Genomic DNA, 19597 nt, shown 5'->3' with positions numbered 1-19597 from the left:
TGTCCTGTCCAATCAGAACGGGTCGTACTGCTGGTGGGCTGGATCTTGTGGGTTGGCACCGCAGAACGAAGGGGTCCGGCGTTCATAACGTTTGTCCGGTGACGGGCGGAGTCTGTGTCCCGTCGTGTGTCTGCGGGGAAGGAGAAGGTCTTTCTGCGCGTCTTAGTTTCTCCCCGTTGACTGTTTGTTAAGAACGAGACAAAGAAACGCTCCGTAGAGATGACGACGACCACCACCTTCCAAGGAATGAGCCCCGGGGCGAAAAGCAGTTCCAGGTAAAAGAAGCGTTTTAATGGAGGAACAAAAGAAGTGCGACGATGCGCCGCGGAGCCTTTCATCTCCAGCAAGTTAATGCTCGCCTTCGTGCACCGTTACAGGATAAATTAGTCCGTGAGTTGAAGAAGAAGAAGAAGGAAGAAAAATGGAGAATAATTCGTCCTGAATTATTATTATTTGAAAATACATCTATTGGAGCTAGTTTAACCATTAAAATAAATGTGGGCCTCGACAAAACAACTTTTTTTTTTTTTTTCGCCTTTCAAGTTCGACTCGTGTCTTTCGGTGACTCCTTGTTGCTTTGGGGCTGAAGGAAGTTTAGATCAACTCCAATAATATCTATTTAACAGATATATCTACCGTCAGATCTCAATTAAAAGAGACCCGAGGCGCCCCGCGTAGAGAGGGCCACCCGTCCTTCCGTCGTGGCTCCCAGTAGGTCTCGTTCCTGTTCCGTTCCCCTCGGGGCTCGGTTGATGCTAAGCCGGACTAGCATTTATTCTGAGACCACGTCAAAAAGCTCGGCCGGGTCATTAAGCGTTGTGGAGTCGCATGCTGTTTTCGGATGATGTCGGCGGGGGCTAAGCTCGTAGATCTTCCCTTAACTCTCTGCTTTTTGCCCCCTTGAAGCCCCCCTTAACGAGCGGCTGGCCTTCTCTGCTGCTAGCCGGCCAACCTGCGCGCCGAACGGGGCTAAAATCTTCACCAGGCCGCCGTAAAGCCTCCCAGCATGCCTTTATCAGCCGTAGCTTCACCCAACGCAAGCTTCTGAGCATGCATGCTGCTGTTTCGTTCTAGGGTGGGGTCTGCAGCTAACCCCCCCCCCCACACCCACCTCCATCACAAATGGGGTGGAAAGCATGAGCTCATCCCATCTGGCTGGGAGGGAAAGTCTGGCTGTTAAAGCCGAGTGTGTCGGACACGAGTCCAGAACCGGCCACGAACCCACGAACGCCGATGAGGAAAATCCTTATGGGGTGCGTTTCTGAGCTGCGTAGACGTTTGGCCTTGTGGCGCTCGCGTTGTCCGGTCTGTTTCAAAAGCGAGGCTGGGTTTTTTTGGACCTCATCTGCCCCCCCCCCCCCCCCCCTTTTTGAACAGCTGCATAATGTGTCAGCTGGTCAGGGGCTCCAGACGAACCGGTTCAGTTATTCGTCAGCACAAGCAAGGAGTCTTATTGACTATTTCAACAACAGACTAAGAATGCAACCCCCCCCCCCCCCCCCCCCCCCCAGGTTGAGTCACTGGACAGGAATGTGTGCTGAGGAGAAGCAGCAACTAACCGGTAAAGTGATTATATGTGACCGGGGGGGTCAGCTGCTGGACAGAATGGTATTTCTGATACTCTGGCAGCCGGGGCTTAGGGAGCAGAGACCTTGCTGCTAGCCTTTGTCTTTCTGTGTGTGTGCTATGTGGAGCACAGAGAAGTCCTCTCGACGGGCTTTTCTGTGCAGTCGTGTGAGCAAAAAAAAAAAAGTGTTCTAGCTTTGCTTAATGAGTAAGAAGTGTGAGCGGGATGCCAATCAGGTTCTGATTTGTTGCTCCTCAGAGTGCTACGGCCACCAGGTGGAGAGTCCAGCTTCTCCCTTGGCACGGATGGAAACGCGACTCCCCAGCGTAAGAACAATATGGCCTCCAGCATTTTTGCAGAACCTGATGACCCCCACGCTCATCGGAGGAGCAATCCACCCAGTGAGTCAGTTTAACGTCGCTCTTAACGGGACTTGGTTTGTCTTCCGGTTGACTGATCAGCAACGGATTAGGTCGACACTGTCGTTAAAAGTGAAATGAGTTTCGTACTTCAGAGGGAATATAGACACTTGATGTAAAGTAAGTTGAATCTTTAAAAAAACAAAAAAACTAGACAGAATCAGAAGTAAGCAAAAGGCGCATGGAAGTAGTTCTTCACGCCCGAGTTAGGAAAGGATCCAAACTGCTGCTGCGTTACTTAGAATTTGTTCCATCTAGTCTGTCAGAAAGATGAACCCACAAGACTAATAGCCAAAATATCTGGTATACTGGGCTAAGTGTAATTTGAAGCTAGTCTTTGTTAAATGTGCTGAAGACCAGCCCTCTATGGGGGGGGGGGGGAGGGAAAGTAGGCTGAGGATCACGTGTTTTCACACTCTGGCTACTTTGGAGGCAAACGCTGCCTTAAAATCAGACTTCATCCAGTTCTGAGGATCTCTGGCCTTGTTGAAGGGACATGCATTCGATGAGGATGTAAAGTGCTGCCTATTTGTGCATTATTTATGAGCCTTTGCCGTGTTTCTGACTTTAGAGTGAAGTCCTACTTCAGATAAACAGGTTTGTTTTCTTTGCAGTCCGGTAATAAGATCATGCTCAATGCATTTCTCCGGGGCTTTTTCTTATTCCTTTTTTTTCGTGACCGATTTTGGCCTGGCCTGAGTCCTGCTCTACTTTATGTTTCTGTCATTAAAACCATTCAACAGCCTCACAAGAACGGTGTCAAATTAGCTTTGCTGAAAATGGAGCGCTCAGCATTATCGTGACTTTTAAACACTAAGTTGTGACGTGTAGGAAACTCGGACACGCAAAACGTGGAGGAAGTCGGGTGTTGTGGTACAAAGTCCTAACTGTCTGATGGCCCATCCCTAGATTCCAGATACTGGAGTTCATGTCGATGTTACTGGCACTGAGAGAGTGGTCAGACATTTTATGACGTGAACTCATCTCGTTTGTTTTTCTGAAATCATTCTCACACACACACACACACACACACACACGGCGTTCCAAAGCAGAAACAAAAGGAGGAAAAGGGTCGTAATGAATGAATAATAATAATAAAGTTGAATAGAAAGCTTCAGTGATGATGCCATAATGCGTCGCTGTCTAGTAGACCGTGAATCTAGATCGTCTTCTATTTACTGTTTGTTGTTCACTGTCCAGCAGATTGATCAGTCTCTGAAATGTGGAGCCGGTAATGAAGGAGCTCTTATGGAGGCTCTCAACAGCATTGATTCCCATCACGCCCATCAATAACAATGGCCTCCATTACACTCCTTGGGCAGTATTATCCTCCTCATGACAAAGACTGTCTGTTCCCTCCTGACCCACAGGACGAGAACCAGGCTGTTGGCTTTGGTCGGCATGCCCCCCCCCCCCCAATGGTTGAGTTCTTGCATTTACATCGTCTGCCTGGAAGCCTTCCACTGTCTACTTCTAGAACTGGCCGAGTGGATTTGGTGCCGTTTACTGTTGGTTTTCAGTTATTTTAGCTCGCGTTGCTTCAGGCCAATTCCCAGATTAAGATGATGTTACGTGAAATCTGAGAAGATGAGTATTGTGCTGAACACGGTGAGGCTCTTGGGTTGGAAACAGTGGAGCGTCTTGTGGGTAATTGGATTAGTGTCCATATGGCGTGACTCTGCTGCTGTGAGGCCTGTGAAAGGCTGTCATTTTAAAATAAAATTGTTGCTGGCCTAAAGGAGACAAATAGTCTTACAGCTAGTGGATTACACTCGATTCAGTCTTTAACGAGTTGGTTGCTGTTTTACATTTGTCTCTTCACCTTCGTAGCCGGTGTACCGACAGGAACCCTGTGTGGAGAACTCTCAGCCCCCCTTAGGCGGTGCCAGCAGCCTCTCCTCTTCCCCAAGAATCCTCAACCGGAACTGACCACCATCCACAACTCTGGAGCAGCCATGCTTTGGAGCCAGAGACGAGAGGTAATCCCTCATGGAGTCTGACGGGAGCCGTTTCCAAAACGGAGCAACAGCCTAGTTTGGGACTGAAAAGCAGATGGTCACAGATTAAGTGTAATTCCAAGCAGCTCAGTGGAAAATGAATCGGGGGGAAGCGCGTCTTTATCCATCAATGTGAAACTGACCCTGGATGTTATTTTGATAGATGTTCCCCTCTGACATTTTGTAATCCACGTGGAGGTTCAATTTGTATCCTACATGGGAACATGCCAGTCCTCACTGGGTGCAGTTCTAACTGTGATGAAAAGAAAGGGATCTCATGGGTCAGAATGTAACTCAGTGTGCTCTTTAGTACGGAAATGTATTCACGTAGAACTATGGGATAAAGAAGTAGCTTTCTGCTTTAGCTTTCACACGTTGATTGTTTTTACACAAGTCCAGATGTACTTTTTTTCAACTCACCGTTATGAAACTGCTGAGATTCAGCTATAGGATTACACAAAGGTATTTATTTCAGTAACAGTATATGATATCTTTGCCTTCTGTTTTCATTGCAGGCTGAAAATGGCCAAGAACAAGCACAAGAAAACGATGGTACGTATCCTGAATCCTGGACTCGACTGTTTCTAAAGAGGCTCTTTGAGATTCTCGGACCATCTGTGCATGACTTTGATTATTCAGTGAATAGCTCGGTGGTTCACGGGCAGAGCAGTTCGTTCCACTCTCTAACGTAGCAGATTGTGGTGACTGGTCTTATCCCACATGCTGCTGGCGTACAGTCGGGTTGGTTTTCCCCTCACGCGGTGAGCCTCACATGGCTTCTGTGATGCGGCTTCTCCGTGCCAGGATGTGGCGATGGATCCGCAGTCGAGCGACTGTACGGCCGGCTTCGCTTAGCAGGAAAAGCTTTTCATGAACCTCCAGGTGCTTGTTTGTAAGAGAGTGGCTGGCTCGGCACACGGTGAGGGTGAGACCGCACATCTCAGGGGGCGTTTAGAGATCACTCCTATTAGTCACGACACTGAATCCCATTGGAACGTGAAACGCTTTTAAGTGTTTTTATGTGCACGTTTAGGTTTTGATGGGCAATAAACATTCACAAAAAACATACCATGACTATGCCCAGAGAAGTACCAACTTAAACATCCAGATTAGACATGATTTATCGACTTTAATAGTGACCACGTGACTTCAACTTTGATGAACACAAATACTTCAATCAGATATTGTAAAATGTCCTTTTTTGTCAGCAGTCATAGGTCACATGACCAGTTAATCTGTTGGAATACATGATTAACTTTTCTCCTCGTTTTGTTTGCACAATTGTCCCTGAAATGGATATTCAATGAGGAGACACACGCCTATCAAACGGTCACACAATTCAGTCACAAAATGACTCCAGCCTGATGTGCGTTTGCAGCACATAGAAGCTAAGAGCTAAACCCGGTTAAACGTAGAGAAAGCCAACTTTTGCTGAAGAGATGTAGTTTCTATTTAATCTAGCTTTTAAATGGCTAAAACTACTACAGTGGGAAGCCAATGAATCTCGAGTAGCAGCGACTCATCTCAGCCTAAGGTTGAGCTACTTTTAAATCAGTTGTTCTGATTCGCTGTCGCCCACTTCTCTGTAGAATGTCCCGACGATGAGGAGCAAGAGCAGAAGGAGATTCCACAACCCTCTGAACCATCGGAAGGTGCCAAGGCCGCCACAGGCCGAAGAAACCCACCTGGTGGGAAGTCCAGCCTCATCCTGGGTTGAGATCGCTTTTCTTTGTTTTTTCCATTCAAATGCTTTTTTTTTTTAAAGATAAATACCCCCACGACTCTTTCCCCCCCATCGATCGGTCGCCTTTTTCTGTCCTTCACCAACTTCGCACGCACACTTGCTGTCACGTCGATGGAACCCCGCCTCTCCCGTCACCCCTCAAACCTTTTGTTTTGATTCTTTTTTTCTATTAAAATAAGAAAACTGTTGACAAAAGCACTTTATGTATCGCTGTCCTCCTGTCCATTCAGCCATTCATCCTGTAGTGCATCGCGCCTGCTGGGAAAGGCATGACGTCTAGCTTGTCCCTCATTCTTCACTGTTGTAAATGGTGAAGGAAAAAAAGAATTGATGAGTGCATTTCTAAGTACAATAAAGATTGATATGAATTTCCTGTGGGTGATTATTTAGCTTTCTTTCATGTTAAAAGTGATGGACGTAAAATAATGCAGGTAAGGTGTCTCTTAAATCCGTATAAATATTTACTACCCTTCTTAGTTTTCGTCTTCGTACATGTCTCAGCGCTCGTAGCGGAACGGTGAACCTGCAGATTTCAGCCTCGCAGGGCCGAGACGTTCTGGAAGTCTGCCCGGCTTAAATGATCACATAAAGCTGCCAAAAGTGAAACTGCATTATCTTTTCATGACATCACGTGCTTGATATTCGGCTCTTTCTTGCACAGTTTCTGATTAAAGACAGACGTCTTTCTGTGGGGAAACCTTAGTTGGAGTTTCTGAAGTAAACATGAATCAAAAAGTGCTCACGGTGCTCCTTCAAAAAAGGATGGCTTTATTTGGAAATGCTCGTCTTGGCTTGAATGCCTTGTTTAGAGCCATCAGATGAATGAGTGGATTCAGAACTTGAGCTTTGTGTCGAATAGAATAACACTTAAGATGACTGGAACTGGAGACGAAACACATTTTTGTGCTCATTGCCAAGTGCAAAAACACTCAACATTGCATTGTCTGACAAAATATCTACCGGTGTATATATAGAAAAATAATCTTGATGACAATTTTCTAGTTTTCTCAAAAAATCTTTGAAAGACCGGGCTGCTAAAAATGTCCAATTAGAGGAATGTGTAGAATTCACTGTCCTTGTTGGTATGACATGGAAAAAGGAAACAACACAACACACCTTGAAAAGGGAAATGTATCTGGAGTTATTAATGTCCCTCCTAAACACTCAATGGGTTCGTAAATGAACCACTAATGGACAGATCATCTTTAAGCAAGGAGAACACTGCATTTAGAAATCAGTGGGAATGATGGATAAAATAATTCTGAGAAGTAAAGTTCTGCAAGTTTTTATGTGCTCATCTTGGGTTTCAGTAAACATCTCTCAACTATTTTGAGCTCTGCATATCAGACACACACAAAAGGTCTAGTTACGATCAGAAGAGGTTTGTTTGGACTCTCAATCCAAGCTCCTTCAAAGCAAATATCAGAGCGGCCTGTGTGGTACGGAAGCGTCATCGGTCATTCTAGAACAGGAAAAGAACTTCCTGCTCTGGCAGAATGCCGGATGTTGGAACGCAGTCAGGGTTGTAACTACAGGGACGGCCATTTGTCTTTTATTATACTTGAAAGATTTAAACGCTTAATCTTTTTGATGCACCTTTTGAAATGTCTTTTGCAGAATAATTGCTCTGCAACTGCATTTTCTTTTGTTTGTGTGCAGGAAACAAATGCAACGCAGCAGTTGTGTCTCATCCTGGTTTACAGCCAATCAGTAAAACCACATTGGAAATCTTTAAAGATGAGAGATGAGGAATCCCCCCCCCCGCCCCCCAGCCATATGCTGAGTCCTTTTTAACTGATGCCTGGGATGAATGTGTGAGCATCCTTTCTCGTTTACAACTCTGATGTATTGACAGGACCATTATACCATGTGCAGTCCAGATGGGGCCCGCGTGTCTCCTGGGAGATCCGAGGAGGAAGAGGGATGTGTGAGATGTGGAGAGAAAGTGGGGAGAATGGATGAGTCATGTTTGCGTGACATAACAAGCAATCAGCCCATCAGCACGCCCATTCATAGTGCACTGACTCAGCAGCCACACCAGGCCGGAAGACGAGGGATTATGGGAGGAAGTAAACCATTAATATGTTGCTCAGCATCCTAATGCACTGTTCTGATGATTAAATCATCTGACTCTGCTCTATTGTTGTTGCCTTCCTGTCCTCTCTGTGAACCGAGGTAGAGCATCCTGGTGATTTAGCAGTCTTAAAAAAATAGATATTGCTTCCCACAGACCAGAACCCCCAAACAGGAAGCACCGGATGGCAAATGGACAGAGCCAGTTCCACAGCGATCATAAAAAAGCCCTCCTCACGGTGCCTGCTCCGAGTCTCCTTGCATCTTCTTAATATAACTGGAAGAGTCCAGAGGAGGCTAACAGATGGGGTAAAGAGCAGCGGGACAGACAGGGACCCTTTTTATTCTGCCCCACAGGCCACCAAGCGAGGGAGCAGGTGGTGGGCGAGATACTATAATTTATCTCCAAAGACTATATAAAAGCCCTTATTGATGTTATTGATGTTGAATTTGCAATTCCCTCAGGACAGTTAAAAGTTAATGGAGTTGCTGAGGTCATTTCGAAGAGGATGAATCGTCTTATACATAGGACTGCAAAAGTTCCATTAATATTGTATGATATTTTGATTCATTATCTTCCTGCAAAAGGATATTAAAATGAGAAAATCACAAATTGCTTTAACATTATTTTGTTCTCAATGAATTACACAGTGGAATTAATAAAGTGGAATATTTAATTCACTGAGATCTAGGATGTGTGATTTAAGTGTTCCCTTTATGTATTTATTTTTTTCGCAGGTTTATATATAATATGTATTGGGGTCGAATCATTTCACGTGTCATTTCATGTTTGTTCTTCTGCCACAAGAGGGCAATGCCAAACGCCATAAAACCTACAACCTCTGCTGAAAGTCATCTGTTGACCTACTTCAGAGACGCCCCGTTTCCTGCACTGCAAACTCTGATCATGTCTTTCCTTGCTTCTGATGCTTGAAATAGATGCGGTGAGAAACGGTCTCATTCATACACGCCCTCTGATCATGAAGTCGGAATCTTTTCTTTTTTTGTTGTTGCTATATTGTTGTCAAAGCGATTACATACTTCACAACTCTTATTTTGCAGGGATTGATTCAGATCAGAACTGTCCGTCCCACTTTGCATTGCACTGAATGCAACATGTGGATTTTCTCACGATGGCCACGTGGGAGTATTTTCTGTGAAGTTCCAGTCCTTGTCATCATCTGTCAAGGTCAAAGCTCCTGGGCCTCGTTTGCCAGCCTCAAGTCTCTCAGGTAAGACTTTTTTTGAAGTGGAATCCCCAGAAGTGTCTTTGCATGGTTTTGGTTTTTATTTTTTTGTATTCTTTTTTTATTTACCAACTTTATAAATGTATTTTATGCATCATAAGACAAACCAGTCATGACCATTCAATAAGATCTCTTCTTCTGCTGCTCTTCAAGCATTCTGGCGTCCTCAGTCACTATTGAGAAACAGGGTTCTTTCAGCCTTCCCTCGTGCTGATGTTGCACTAGTGCACGCTTGCACATTCAATTCAAATGATGATGAAGACCTGTCAGATGATTCTTAGTCGTCTGCTCATGTAAGGGTGGGCGGGGTAGCGATTCCTTTATGAGTTGAGACGACTCCTAATGAGACTTGTTGTCTTGGAGTTCTAGTTTTAGTTTGTTTGTTTGTTTTCTGTTCCAACTGAAGTCTTAAGTATCTCGACTTTCCACCAGTCAGAACTGAAGAAGCCTCTTGAACAGTAGGTGAGACGTCTTTAACCAACCGTAAGCAGGTCCAGTTTGCTCTTTTTGATTGGTCGGCTGATTGAAGAATTGAAGCAGACTCTGCGCGACAGGCTCTAAGCATGTCGTCTGTCTGGTTGAAGCTCGGAACCATAACGTTTCTTTCTTGCACAGTCCTGGCTGGCCAAGGTAAGATGGATCACTGGGAAACAAATGTGCACTTTGTAATAAATCTAGAGTGAAATGCAACTGGAAAAACTGCAAATTGTTCTGTGTCTATCAACCCAGAGAGTGGCGGAGTGGTGTGGAGAGATCTCGGAGGAGCTTTGACCATCCAGTGCAGACCTCCTGGGCCAGATCAAGAGACTTTCACATTGAAGCGAGTTCTAAAGGAGGACCCTGTTTGCGTCAAAGACAGAGAATCAGGCAAAGAGACCACCGCAGAAGAATTTGAGAGCAGACTTAAGATGACTGGGCCTTTCCACAGCCTGGACATCCTCATCCAGAACTTGACCGCCGATGACACAGGACTGTACTTGTGCATTTACACAAGTTTTGACCAAAACAGGAGTCAATCCATAACCAAGAGAGGGGACGGTTCTGTGCTCCTGGTGCTGACAGGTGAGCCTTAATCCATTTATTATTATCCACTTAGACTAAGACCCATCTTCATATTTATTTTCGTCAAGATCCATCCAGCAGTTTTTTCTGCAACAAACGGACAAATGGCGTAAAAAAAAACTTCCTTGGCGGAGGCAACTATGTCGCTTCTTTCTGGCCATTTCACTGTAAATGAAAGACTTTCTGCAACAAACACATTTGAATAAATGATAAATAAACCTGCAAAGTGAAAGACAAATGTGAGTTTTCACAGCTTGACCCTCGGACAGACACATCGTGTATTTACAGATAAACGTAAGCAGTGTGACCCAGAAGACAAGGATCCAGTCTTGATATCTGTTGTCATTGCTGCTGCTATTCTGGTTGGCGTCATCACGGCCTCCCTCATATGCGTCATCCTCAAGGTGTGTGTGTGTGTGTGTGTTTCTCTGACTAAAAAGTCCTGATTGCATCTTACGTGTTGTTTCCACGCTCCCGTTAAGTTTCTGACAAACACACACAGTGAAGTCATTTGTGGTGTTTCAGACTGAAAGCTGAGGTTTATTCTCACTGTTGTTTTTACACTTTTCAGTGACTCTGTGGGAAAAACCCGAATGTTTGCAGATAGACAGGCAGATAGATCGGTGGATGATAGATGGTGCTGTGGAAAAACTATAGTTTCAACACTAGATTGTTTTGGCTCATCAAACCAAATGTAATTATTTATTGATTATCTAATATGTAAAAATGCGATCGGACCCTTAAATACAAAAGCCAAAAAAACGAATCAACTGGTAGTTTGCAACTGGACTGGGAAAACCTGAGTGACGTCAGCCCCGTTCTAACCCACCATTAAATGGACAATTTAAATGTCGATCTGAGACTGGCTACAAAGCCAAAAGACATCCAGTGAACCCAGTTAATCCATTCCCCCCCCTGTACTTTATTAGCCTGCTTAGGAAGTTCCTTCAGGAGGGTAAGTGTCTTGCTCAAGGACACATTGACATGTAGACTGGTAGGGTACTGGGCTTTGTACCGATGGCCTTCCAATAAGTGAAAAAAAAAATGCTTTTAGCACCTAAGCCACAAACACCACTGACATCTAACGTGTCAACAACATCTCCCATTGCCAGACAAAGCGCAGCACAGTGAAACCAAGACACGTCGCCACCAATGATGTTTACGAAGATATGCGCGGAACTCTGAGGCGCTAAAGGTGTCGGCCTGCAAGCCGACAAACCCGAAACTCCATCTGTGCATCCGTGAAGCGGAAATGAAGCGGCTGAAGCAATGCAGAGGCCTGGCATGTTCTCCCACATTGTCAGCGCCTTGTGCATGACAGAGTGAGTCAGTGTGAGTCAAGGAGGTCCATGAGTTACTGAAATGTACAGCAGGGGAAGGATTTCACTGTAAACGGTTTGACACGATGTATGAAAAAGCGTAACTCCATTAGAAAGTAATCAATCAATCACAACTATCAGTTTATTTGGTCTTTCAATGGCAAATAATCAGAAGTGGGCTTCACCTTGACACGACTCTGACATGCTGCTTGGTATGTAAATACATCTTTCTTTTTTTATTATTATATCTGCAGATCTCTTTTATTATTAGTGGGTTAAGGATTAAGATGAAAATCATCAAACTGCTGTGTATTGTAACGATATTAAGTGTCATTTTTCATCAATAAAACATTGTCAGCCATATCTAACCAATCGCTTCCATTTGTTTTCTTGATGTTGAAATACATTGTTGAAAATAGAAGTAGAAGAAACGTAAAAGAACAACAATGACCAGGAGATAAAAATGGATGTGCCCCAAAAAATCAAACGATGTGTTCAGCTGTCAGTTTGAAAGAAATCATCAAATCATCAAATTAAAAATGACATGCCAAAAAGCAATTCACAAGATGCGCTCTGAACGTCGACCTAATGCTTTGAATCCAAACTAACACCACTGTGCACGCATGCATTCCTGCTGTACATGTGCAGTCTCTCAGAAAAAGAACTCGCAAGTAAAAATTGTTGCCATGGAAACGTAAGGAAAGAACATTTGCAGACAGCAAAAAGGTCATGAAAATATTGAGCGCCTTTTGGGTTTACGCTGCCGAAAAACAAAATGTGTGCAAAAAGAATAGTTTTTTTTAAATGTTATACTATTGCACAAGTACATGAAAGTGGAAATATTCACGCACTACAGTTTTCTTTATTGTCTCCTTCTGAGAAGGACAAGTCTGTCTGCATGTGGGTAACAACCGAGGGCAGGCCATAACGACGCCACACAGATCAAACAGCTGCCTTCAGAATCCTTTGGTTATACCACAAGATAGATTTCACTCCTGCTTTTAAAGTGGAATTAAATCTTTTAAAATCTATTTTAAACCCTTTTGTCCTCAGTCGTCTCAGCCAACCACACAGGGAGGGGCGACCTTTAAAAAGAAAAAAAAACCCAGCACAATAATTTATTAGCAGCTCAAAGTGGAGCCTGGTTCCTGCACTCACTAATGCAAACACTGGGCCCTCAAACACTGTAAATCAAGGAGCCATTCAAACAATATGAGTCAAGACAAGTTGCACCAAACTGCTGTGAGAGACAAGCTGGAGTCGGCATTCAAGCCGTGCACAGAGACAAGAAAACGTCTTCGTGTAGCGGCACGCCGGAGAGGACAGTGTTTACTTGCACCTTCAGTCTTTGTGGTCAAAGCTGCAAAGATCAGCCAAAGCGCTTAAGTGCGAAATGTGTGTTTACACCTGGATGTGTGGTAAGTGTCAGGGTAAAACATAGCATGCGTGTGTGTGTGTGTGTGTGCGTTGGTGTGTGTCCAGTCGTAAAAAAGCCCAGCAAGAACTGCTGCACTACAATGTCGCTATTGTTCCAAACTGCTATACGTGATTGTTCCATTTCATCACGTGTAGCAGTTTCAAAGCCTTTCATGTCATAACTTGTAACAGGAAAGGCCAAATGATAAGGTAGAAAACACTGCAGAGATAATCATCCACCATAGATGTACAGTTTAAATGCTGCATTGAAAGGAAGGCCATTTTTACTTTGAAGTTGTTTTTCTTTTCTTTTTTTGCACAGACATACGACCACTTCAGTTTCAGGGTTGACGTTTCAGAAACGTGCTGTCCATCATGGTCAAAATAATACAACAGCTGGTGATAATGTGGTTTGTTCTTTGAGTTCAGTATTTGCCAGAAGTTTATTCTGGGTGGAGGAAGCAGAAACTGTGACATTCACCTGTTGCTTTCAAAGTGTGGGAAGGTTTTGCATGGAAAAAAAACAACAACAAGATTGTTATTTAAAAAGATTGGCCTCAATTTGATAATTACCACGAAAGCCATGCGATTTGAAAACGTTGTCTCAGTAGAGTCAGTTCCGTTGCAGACGTTTCCTGCTTAAACTCCGTGAGATGAGCGGCTGTAGCTCAGGTGCTTTTGCTGCAGTTGGCAGGATGTGGTCGTCACCTTCAATATAATAAACAGAGTTATAATGCATTCCTCTCTTTGCTCTTGAACGCCTCGCTCTCTGTGACAGAAGACGATGCTCACATTTTGCAAATGTAGCAGTTTCACCCTCGCAATGCAAAATATCAGCAACCTTGCAACAGATTCTAAATTAAATAGCTTTTTTTTTTTTTTATCAATGGATGCTGCTGGGTTACACTAATGATGTGATTGACAACACTGGTTGTGATGCTAAACTCGATTAATACGGAATGCACAATGGTCTGCTTTTTTTATGCAGCTTCGTTCGTGGTTTTTGTGATGTTTTGAATGTGCTGATGCAGCATATGCCCTTCCTCCTTGTGAGGGTGAAACATATTTCCTGTTGTTCCTTACCCCTTTATCTCTGTTGTTGTTTACCATGATCAATGTGGAATTGCTTCATTCACTATCGCAGGTTAGTATGTGTTAACATCGTGTTACATTCAGACTTTTATTTGTCCTTTCTTTTGTCCTGGGAGTTAATTGGGATTAATACGTTGCATGTCTCAGTATAAGATGCTAATTGAGTGTCACAGAAAAGCAACCACAGGATGAGCTGTGACACTTATTCTTGTCCGCGGTCTGATTCAGACTGTCCTCATGTGTGTTTCTGGGTCAGACAGCTTGCAGGTACACCCCTAGTCCTCAGTGCTGATGTGTTTCACACTGACAAACCCTCCATGAGCAGGACCCGGTGACACTGGTCGGGTAGAAACAAAGCCTTGTTTAATACAGAAACACCAGAGCGGGAGAGAGAGAGAGTCCATCATTGCCTTGATATTTTGTGTGTGTGTTATTTCTTCTTTATTGTGTTGTCTGATATTATATTGTTAGAAGTTCTATTGGCTCCAGAATTAATTTTTCACTCTGGAATTAATAAAGATTACTGAAGTTATCCTTGATTTAATTTAGAGGCCTTGCTGCCATAGTTAATAAATAATTCAAGGCTCAGAGATAATCTGTCTGCTGCGTATAGGCAGTACCACGCCGCGGCCACTAGAGGTCTCTGCGGCTCAGGACAGCGGCTCTGTCTGTGGAACCGTGACTTCAGGGCTGATGAAGGTGAGGCTGTGTAGCCACGTGTTGCGCATGATGGAGACAAAACCAGGACTGAGCAGCTTTAATTAAAACACTTCTGTGTAGGTCAGTAGAATAACTCGGTTTCCAAACCACATGTGTGCAGAGTCCGATTTACTGCAGACGCTGCACCGATCCGCCGGTCGGATTAAATTATTAAAGTCGTAATATTACGAGAATAAAAGCATAATGTTATGAGAATAAAGTCGTAACATTACGCATTTTTTCTCATAAAATTACGCATTCTTTTCTCGTAAAATTACGACTTTATTCTTATAACATTATGCTTTTATTCTCGTAATATTACCACTTTATTCTCATAACATTATGCTTTTATTCTCGTAATATTACGACTTTAATATCGTAATGTAAAAAACGAATTATTAGTGTGGCCCCAATATGGTCAAGTTTCCATCTGCTTCGTTCCGCTCCTGGACTGGGCGTGCGTAAGGAGCGCAGGTATGACAGTATCCACAGAACTGGCTGTCTGACTGTCTCCTCAAGTGGCTCCCCGTGGAAATGAAAAAGTACAGGAAGTTCACGGAGAAGTGAATTTACCGTCACCTGCGCGCAGGTGCGTTTGGATAGCGCAACGTCCAGGAGTGCCAGAGAGGGAACCGAGCGCACTCAGGAAGGAACCACCTGGAAAGGTTTCGGATGCAAAAGTTCCCCCTGACAGACAAGAGATTAATTCTTATTTAACCCACCGAAAGAAAAAAAGAGCGGAATCATGAAGAAGTCTTCAAATCCAGGTGAGAAAAAATAGAAGTTATTATGAGGCTTGTAAATCGAGACTGAATAAAGGAAAAGCCTCGGATTAATAAAAATGGGTGCAGATGAGTGATTGTTACAACTTCTATCGTTTCATGTAAATTAATTCTGAATGAGCTTCTCACTTGGACCTCTGTGGGTGTGGTTGTGAAGCGTTTGTGGTTTGTTTGGGATCCAGATAAAGTGTAGCTGCGTTCATTCACCTCTTCAGGTGATGCCCTGAGGAAAGAAGATGGAAGATAAACACAGAAAAGAAGGATCTATTGCATCTATTATATATAAAATATAAAATAACATATAAAATAATGATGTCGCTTTTTACTTAGTATTTTAGAGTAGCAAGGTACTCAAATACTTGCTGCCTTGGAGCTAAAGCGGTCGTGTGACGCTCTCACTAACAGCTCGCCTTCATCACTGTCCGCACTGACATTTCTGACATCCCTTCATCTTCCTCCTCCCTTTGTTGCTGCTCCTCCAACTTGTCCTTTTTCATCCCCCTCTTACTTTCTAGCACTGACGACGAGCCTTCTTTCCCTCCTCCTCACCCATTCCAGTGTACACAACCATATCCCGCGGAATGCCGTCTTTCCCGGTTCTCCTTCTGTGAGTCTTTGTGCGATGGAGCGTCCGACGGTTTTCCATCATAGCCAAGCGCATGTTGGGTCATGTCGCCTCCCCTCCTCCTACGTATGTGTGTGTGTGTTCTCCCTCCGCACTGCGATGTGTGCCAAGCTGTCACAATCTTTGTGCGGAATAGTCTAATACAAAAGTGTGCGTGTGTGTGCGTGTGCGTGTGCATGTGTGTGTTGTGGAAAGCGTTTCTTTCTAATGCGTAGGGGTGTTTGGACAAACATTAGAAATATGGAGGGATGACTTTCCAAGAGGAAGGTCGACCTGTATTTTGTGTACAAATACCCATCACAGACACACACACACACACACACATACACATTGAAATGTGAGTTTTTGCCCTTATGTACAGAAATGTGCATACATGATCTACTTTGGGAGGAGAGGCTGTTTATTTGAATGTGTGTGTGTGTGCGTGTGTGTGTGTGTGTGTCTGTGTTCGCTCATGCAACCGCTTGCAGCCGAACCCTGCTCATGGAGCCAATCCCTGCCTTGTACACCACTCCCACAAGTGGTGTGGATCAATGAGTAACCCGTATGAATAGCAGCCCACTCCAACACGCACACACACACACACACACACACACACACAGTCATTATTTTTCTGAGTATACTCCTAGTGTACTCAGTTTTTGTCCTGCTCCAAACACAACCACACACGCCTAACTCTATTTGTACCTGTGTGACTAATGCCTCGCACTTTGATCCTGTTTATACAGGAGAGCTCTGATGCAGAGCCTGAAGGTATCGCTGGATGGTAACTTGAAAGTCAAGCTATAAACTGTGCTGAAACATATTTGCCCTGTCATCTTATAGCAGCGCATGGCCTAACCTTCAATTTGGCTTCCTAGAAGCCTGTGAATAATGGACCAATAAGGTATTGGAACAGGTGGACATGCACACACACCACTGCTCGGTATATGATGTTACAAAAAGTGACATAATTAAAAAAACTGCAGTTTTCATTTGATCATGTCGTGTCTGTCAAGTTAAACTTTGCAACTGGTTTGGAAGATTTTGGATTGAACTCCATTTAATTGGGCCCATTGGATTCTTTTCACACGCAGAAGCAGCGAGTCTGTGGTCAGAGCTCTCTCTCTCTCTCTCTCTCTCTCTAAATAAAACTATTGTCTTTTTTCAATAATCACCCCAAAACCAAAGTCAAATGAAAAAGAAAAGACAAATGTTTCTTGTTACCGAGCCCCCTTCGTGGATCGTCATGTTTTCGTTGTTCCACTGAAAACTGAACTGACATTATAAATGCTGAGGTTAGCTGTCTATCTGATTAAATAATAACAGTCATTCATTTTCTTAACCACTTTATCTGAAACCGGGTCGCGTTCGTGCTGGAGCCTATCCCAGCAGTCAACGGGCCTGAGGCGGGGTAGTCATAGTAATACGAATATTAAATGGTGCAGGAACAGTCATTAATGGTGCAGGACTTAATGATCAGCTCAGTTCTTTGAACGGGTAGATCTTCTATTATACGGTCTATCACGCGGTTGGCTGCCTTTCTTTGGATCCATGACTGAGAGCTAAAGAGAACAAAGAGAAAAAACACGCACACAAAGCAGAAAATCTGCCGAGTCTCTCTGCTGTAGCAGGTCGACTCAAACGGAACCCACTCGGTTCTGAACCCAGACTCCGCCTCCGTTCTCATGTCTTCGGTTCGCCTCGTCTCCACTCGTGTGTTCGAACTCCAAAAATCTGTTCGACTTCAGAGGCATTTTAAACTCCATTTTCTGTGGTTGAGAACCGAGGTTCCGTACTGTAGCTCTTTGATTTTAAATATTATTATTTTTTTTGGGGGGGGGGCCTTGACATTCAAATTCAGTGCCATTTGGTGTAAATACAGTTTTCAAATGAATGATTTTACGCCTGATCCCGATTGAAGAAGCTTTGCGTGTGCAGAGTTCATTCAACTCAGCCGTTTGGACGAGGAGCCACCTCGTCCTGTTGTGACATGAATATCTTTTTTTTATTATTGCGACTCGCATTCAGTTCAAGTGCTAGTGATTCATATCTGTTCAGCGAACATATTTGATTGGAGATAACGCTGCTGAATTAGCAAGATTATGCATGTCTGCTGACTGCAGACCTTGCTGTTAGGACAACAGTTTAATCTCTTCTCTAGAAAAGATGTAGCCTCAAGACAACCATTCATGACAGTCATAAGCAGCCCATCGGCCTATAGGAATGCGTGTGGTTCCTTGGTTTGTTTGGCTGTTGATGGATCTTCGCATGTTATTGAAGAATCCATTAAATTCCGGTGTGGATCCAGTTATTCGTCATATCCATTTATTACCCGTGGAAAAACCTGATGGATAATAACAACACGTAATCTGGATGAAGGATTTTTGTTTTTGCATTGCAACTTGATGAATTAACATCAAACTGGTGGAATAAATCTTAAAATGTTTTGAACGGGATCCAAAAAAAAAAAAAAGGCTGATCCAATCAAATGGTTTAATTTTTCCCCCGCACCTTTCATCAAGCACGTAAGTCACGCTCAGTTGTTCACCTATCTTATCCGGGGGGGGGGGGGGGGAATTAAAACCATAAAGCTCTCTTGGCCATTTTACTGACACCGTGAGTTTTAACAGCCTTGCAAGGAGGAAGGCCGATCCTTATCTGCCACACCGGTATTGTTTTATAGGCCCATGAGCTATCCTGTCCAACCCTGGCTTGGAAGGCCTTTATATATTTGGGCTCACATTTGCATTGTGAAGAGGCAGAAAGGTGCCTTGCGTGCTTGGCAAGGCAGCGTTGTTTTTTTCAGTGGCGAGTGAGGAATAGGTTTTCATTGAAAACGCAGAGGTGTTGCCGGCTCGTACCTTTTGCACCAGAACAACAGCTATTCACTTGGGTGGAGTGCAGCCCAGGGTCACGGTCGATGTCGTTACCGAGCTATGCATGCAGCCGCGTGTGCGTTTGAGGGGCCTGCTGGGTGCGTTCAGGGCAGCCATTCCTCATTTCGAACACATCCAGGTAAAGGCCCTATCTGGGCTGTGCAAACACTCGTGAATAATGGTTGTCTAGCCATTCAGCTTGTCTCACTCTTTTCCACTCCTGCTCTTTCCTTCCACCTGTCCATCCGTCCGTCCGTCTGCTGGCGCGTGTGTAACGAAGGGGTGTTGATTTTTAATTCAATAGAAATCAAAATTGCCTCGCAGCATAATGACGACCAACTACCGGTATATAAAATGAGAAATTATTAATAATAAACAAACAAAAAGTCTCTATTTTTAATACCAAACCAACATGCAAGTATTGTCAATATTGTTTTTTCATATTACCTAACCCTTCTTTTCATTTACCAAGTAAAACAAAGTGTCATTCAGATTTTTTATTTTATTTTGTGTGTGTTAATATTTAATTCTGACATTTTTGTCACCAGAGAACTGTTTCTACTATCGCTTTAAGGATTCTCAATACAAGCCGATGCGAGCTACATTAGCATTAGCATTGATGGGTGCTGCTTTTTAAATAATATTGTACCTAAACGTTGCTGCAAAGAAAATGTCTTTCCCCGTCCACTGCCCCCCT

The 19597-nt window shown here is 43.8% G+C and overlaps 1 protein-coding gene across 1 annotated transcript; it reads left to right on the top strand.

Moving 5' to 3' along the window:
• The first annotated feature begins 91 nt into the window (after positions 1–91).
• LOC137905821 (jupiter microtubule associated homolog 1-like) lies at positions 92–6054 on the top strand. The gene is made up of 5 exons (XM_068750085.1): positions 92–275; positions 1826–1968; positions 3817–3965; positions 4499–4535; positions 5573–6054. The coding sequence occupies exons 1-5, from the start codon at positions 220–222 to the stop codon at positions 5698–5700; spliced, it is 513 nt and encodes a 170-aa protein (XP_068606186.1). The 5' UTR covers positions 92–219; the 3' UTR covers positions 5701–6054.
• Positions 6055–19597: the final 13543 nt, after the last annotated feature.

The sequence above is a fragment of the Brachionichthys hirsutus genome, chromosome 16 (genome assembly GCF_040956055.1).
Source record: "Brachionichthys hirsutus isolate HB-005 chromosome 16, CSIRO-AGI_Bhir_v1, whole genome shotgun sequence".
Taxonomy (NCBI): Eukaryota; Metazoa; Chordata; class Actinopteri; order Lophiiformes; family Brachionichthyidae; genus Brachionichthys; species Brachionichthys hirsutus.
Note: the sequence above shows the minus strand (reverse complement) of the source record. Positions and strands in the feature narration are given on the sequence as shown.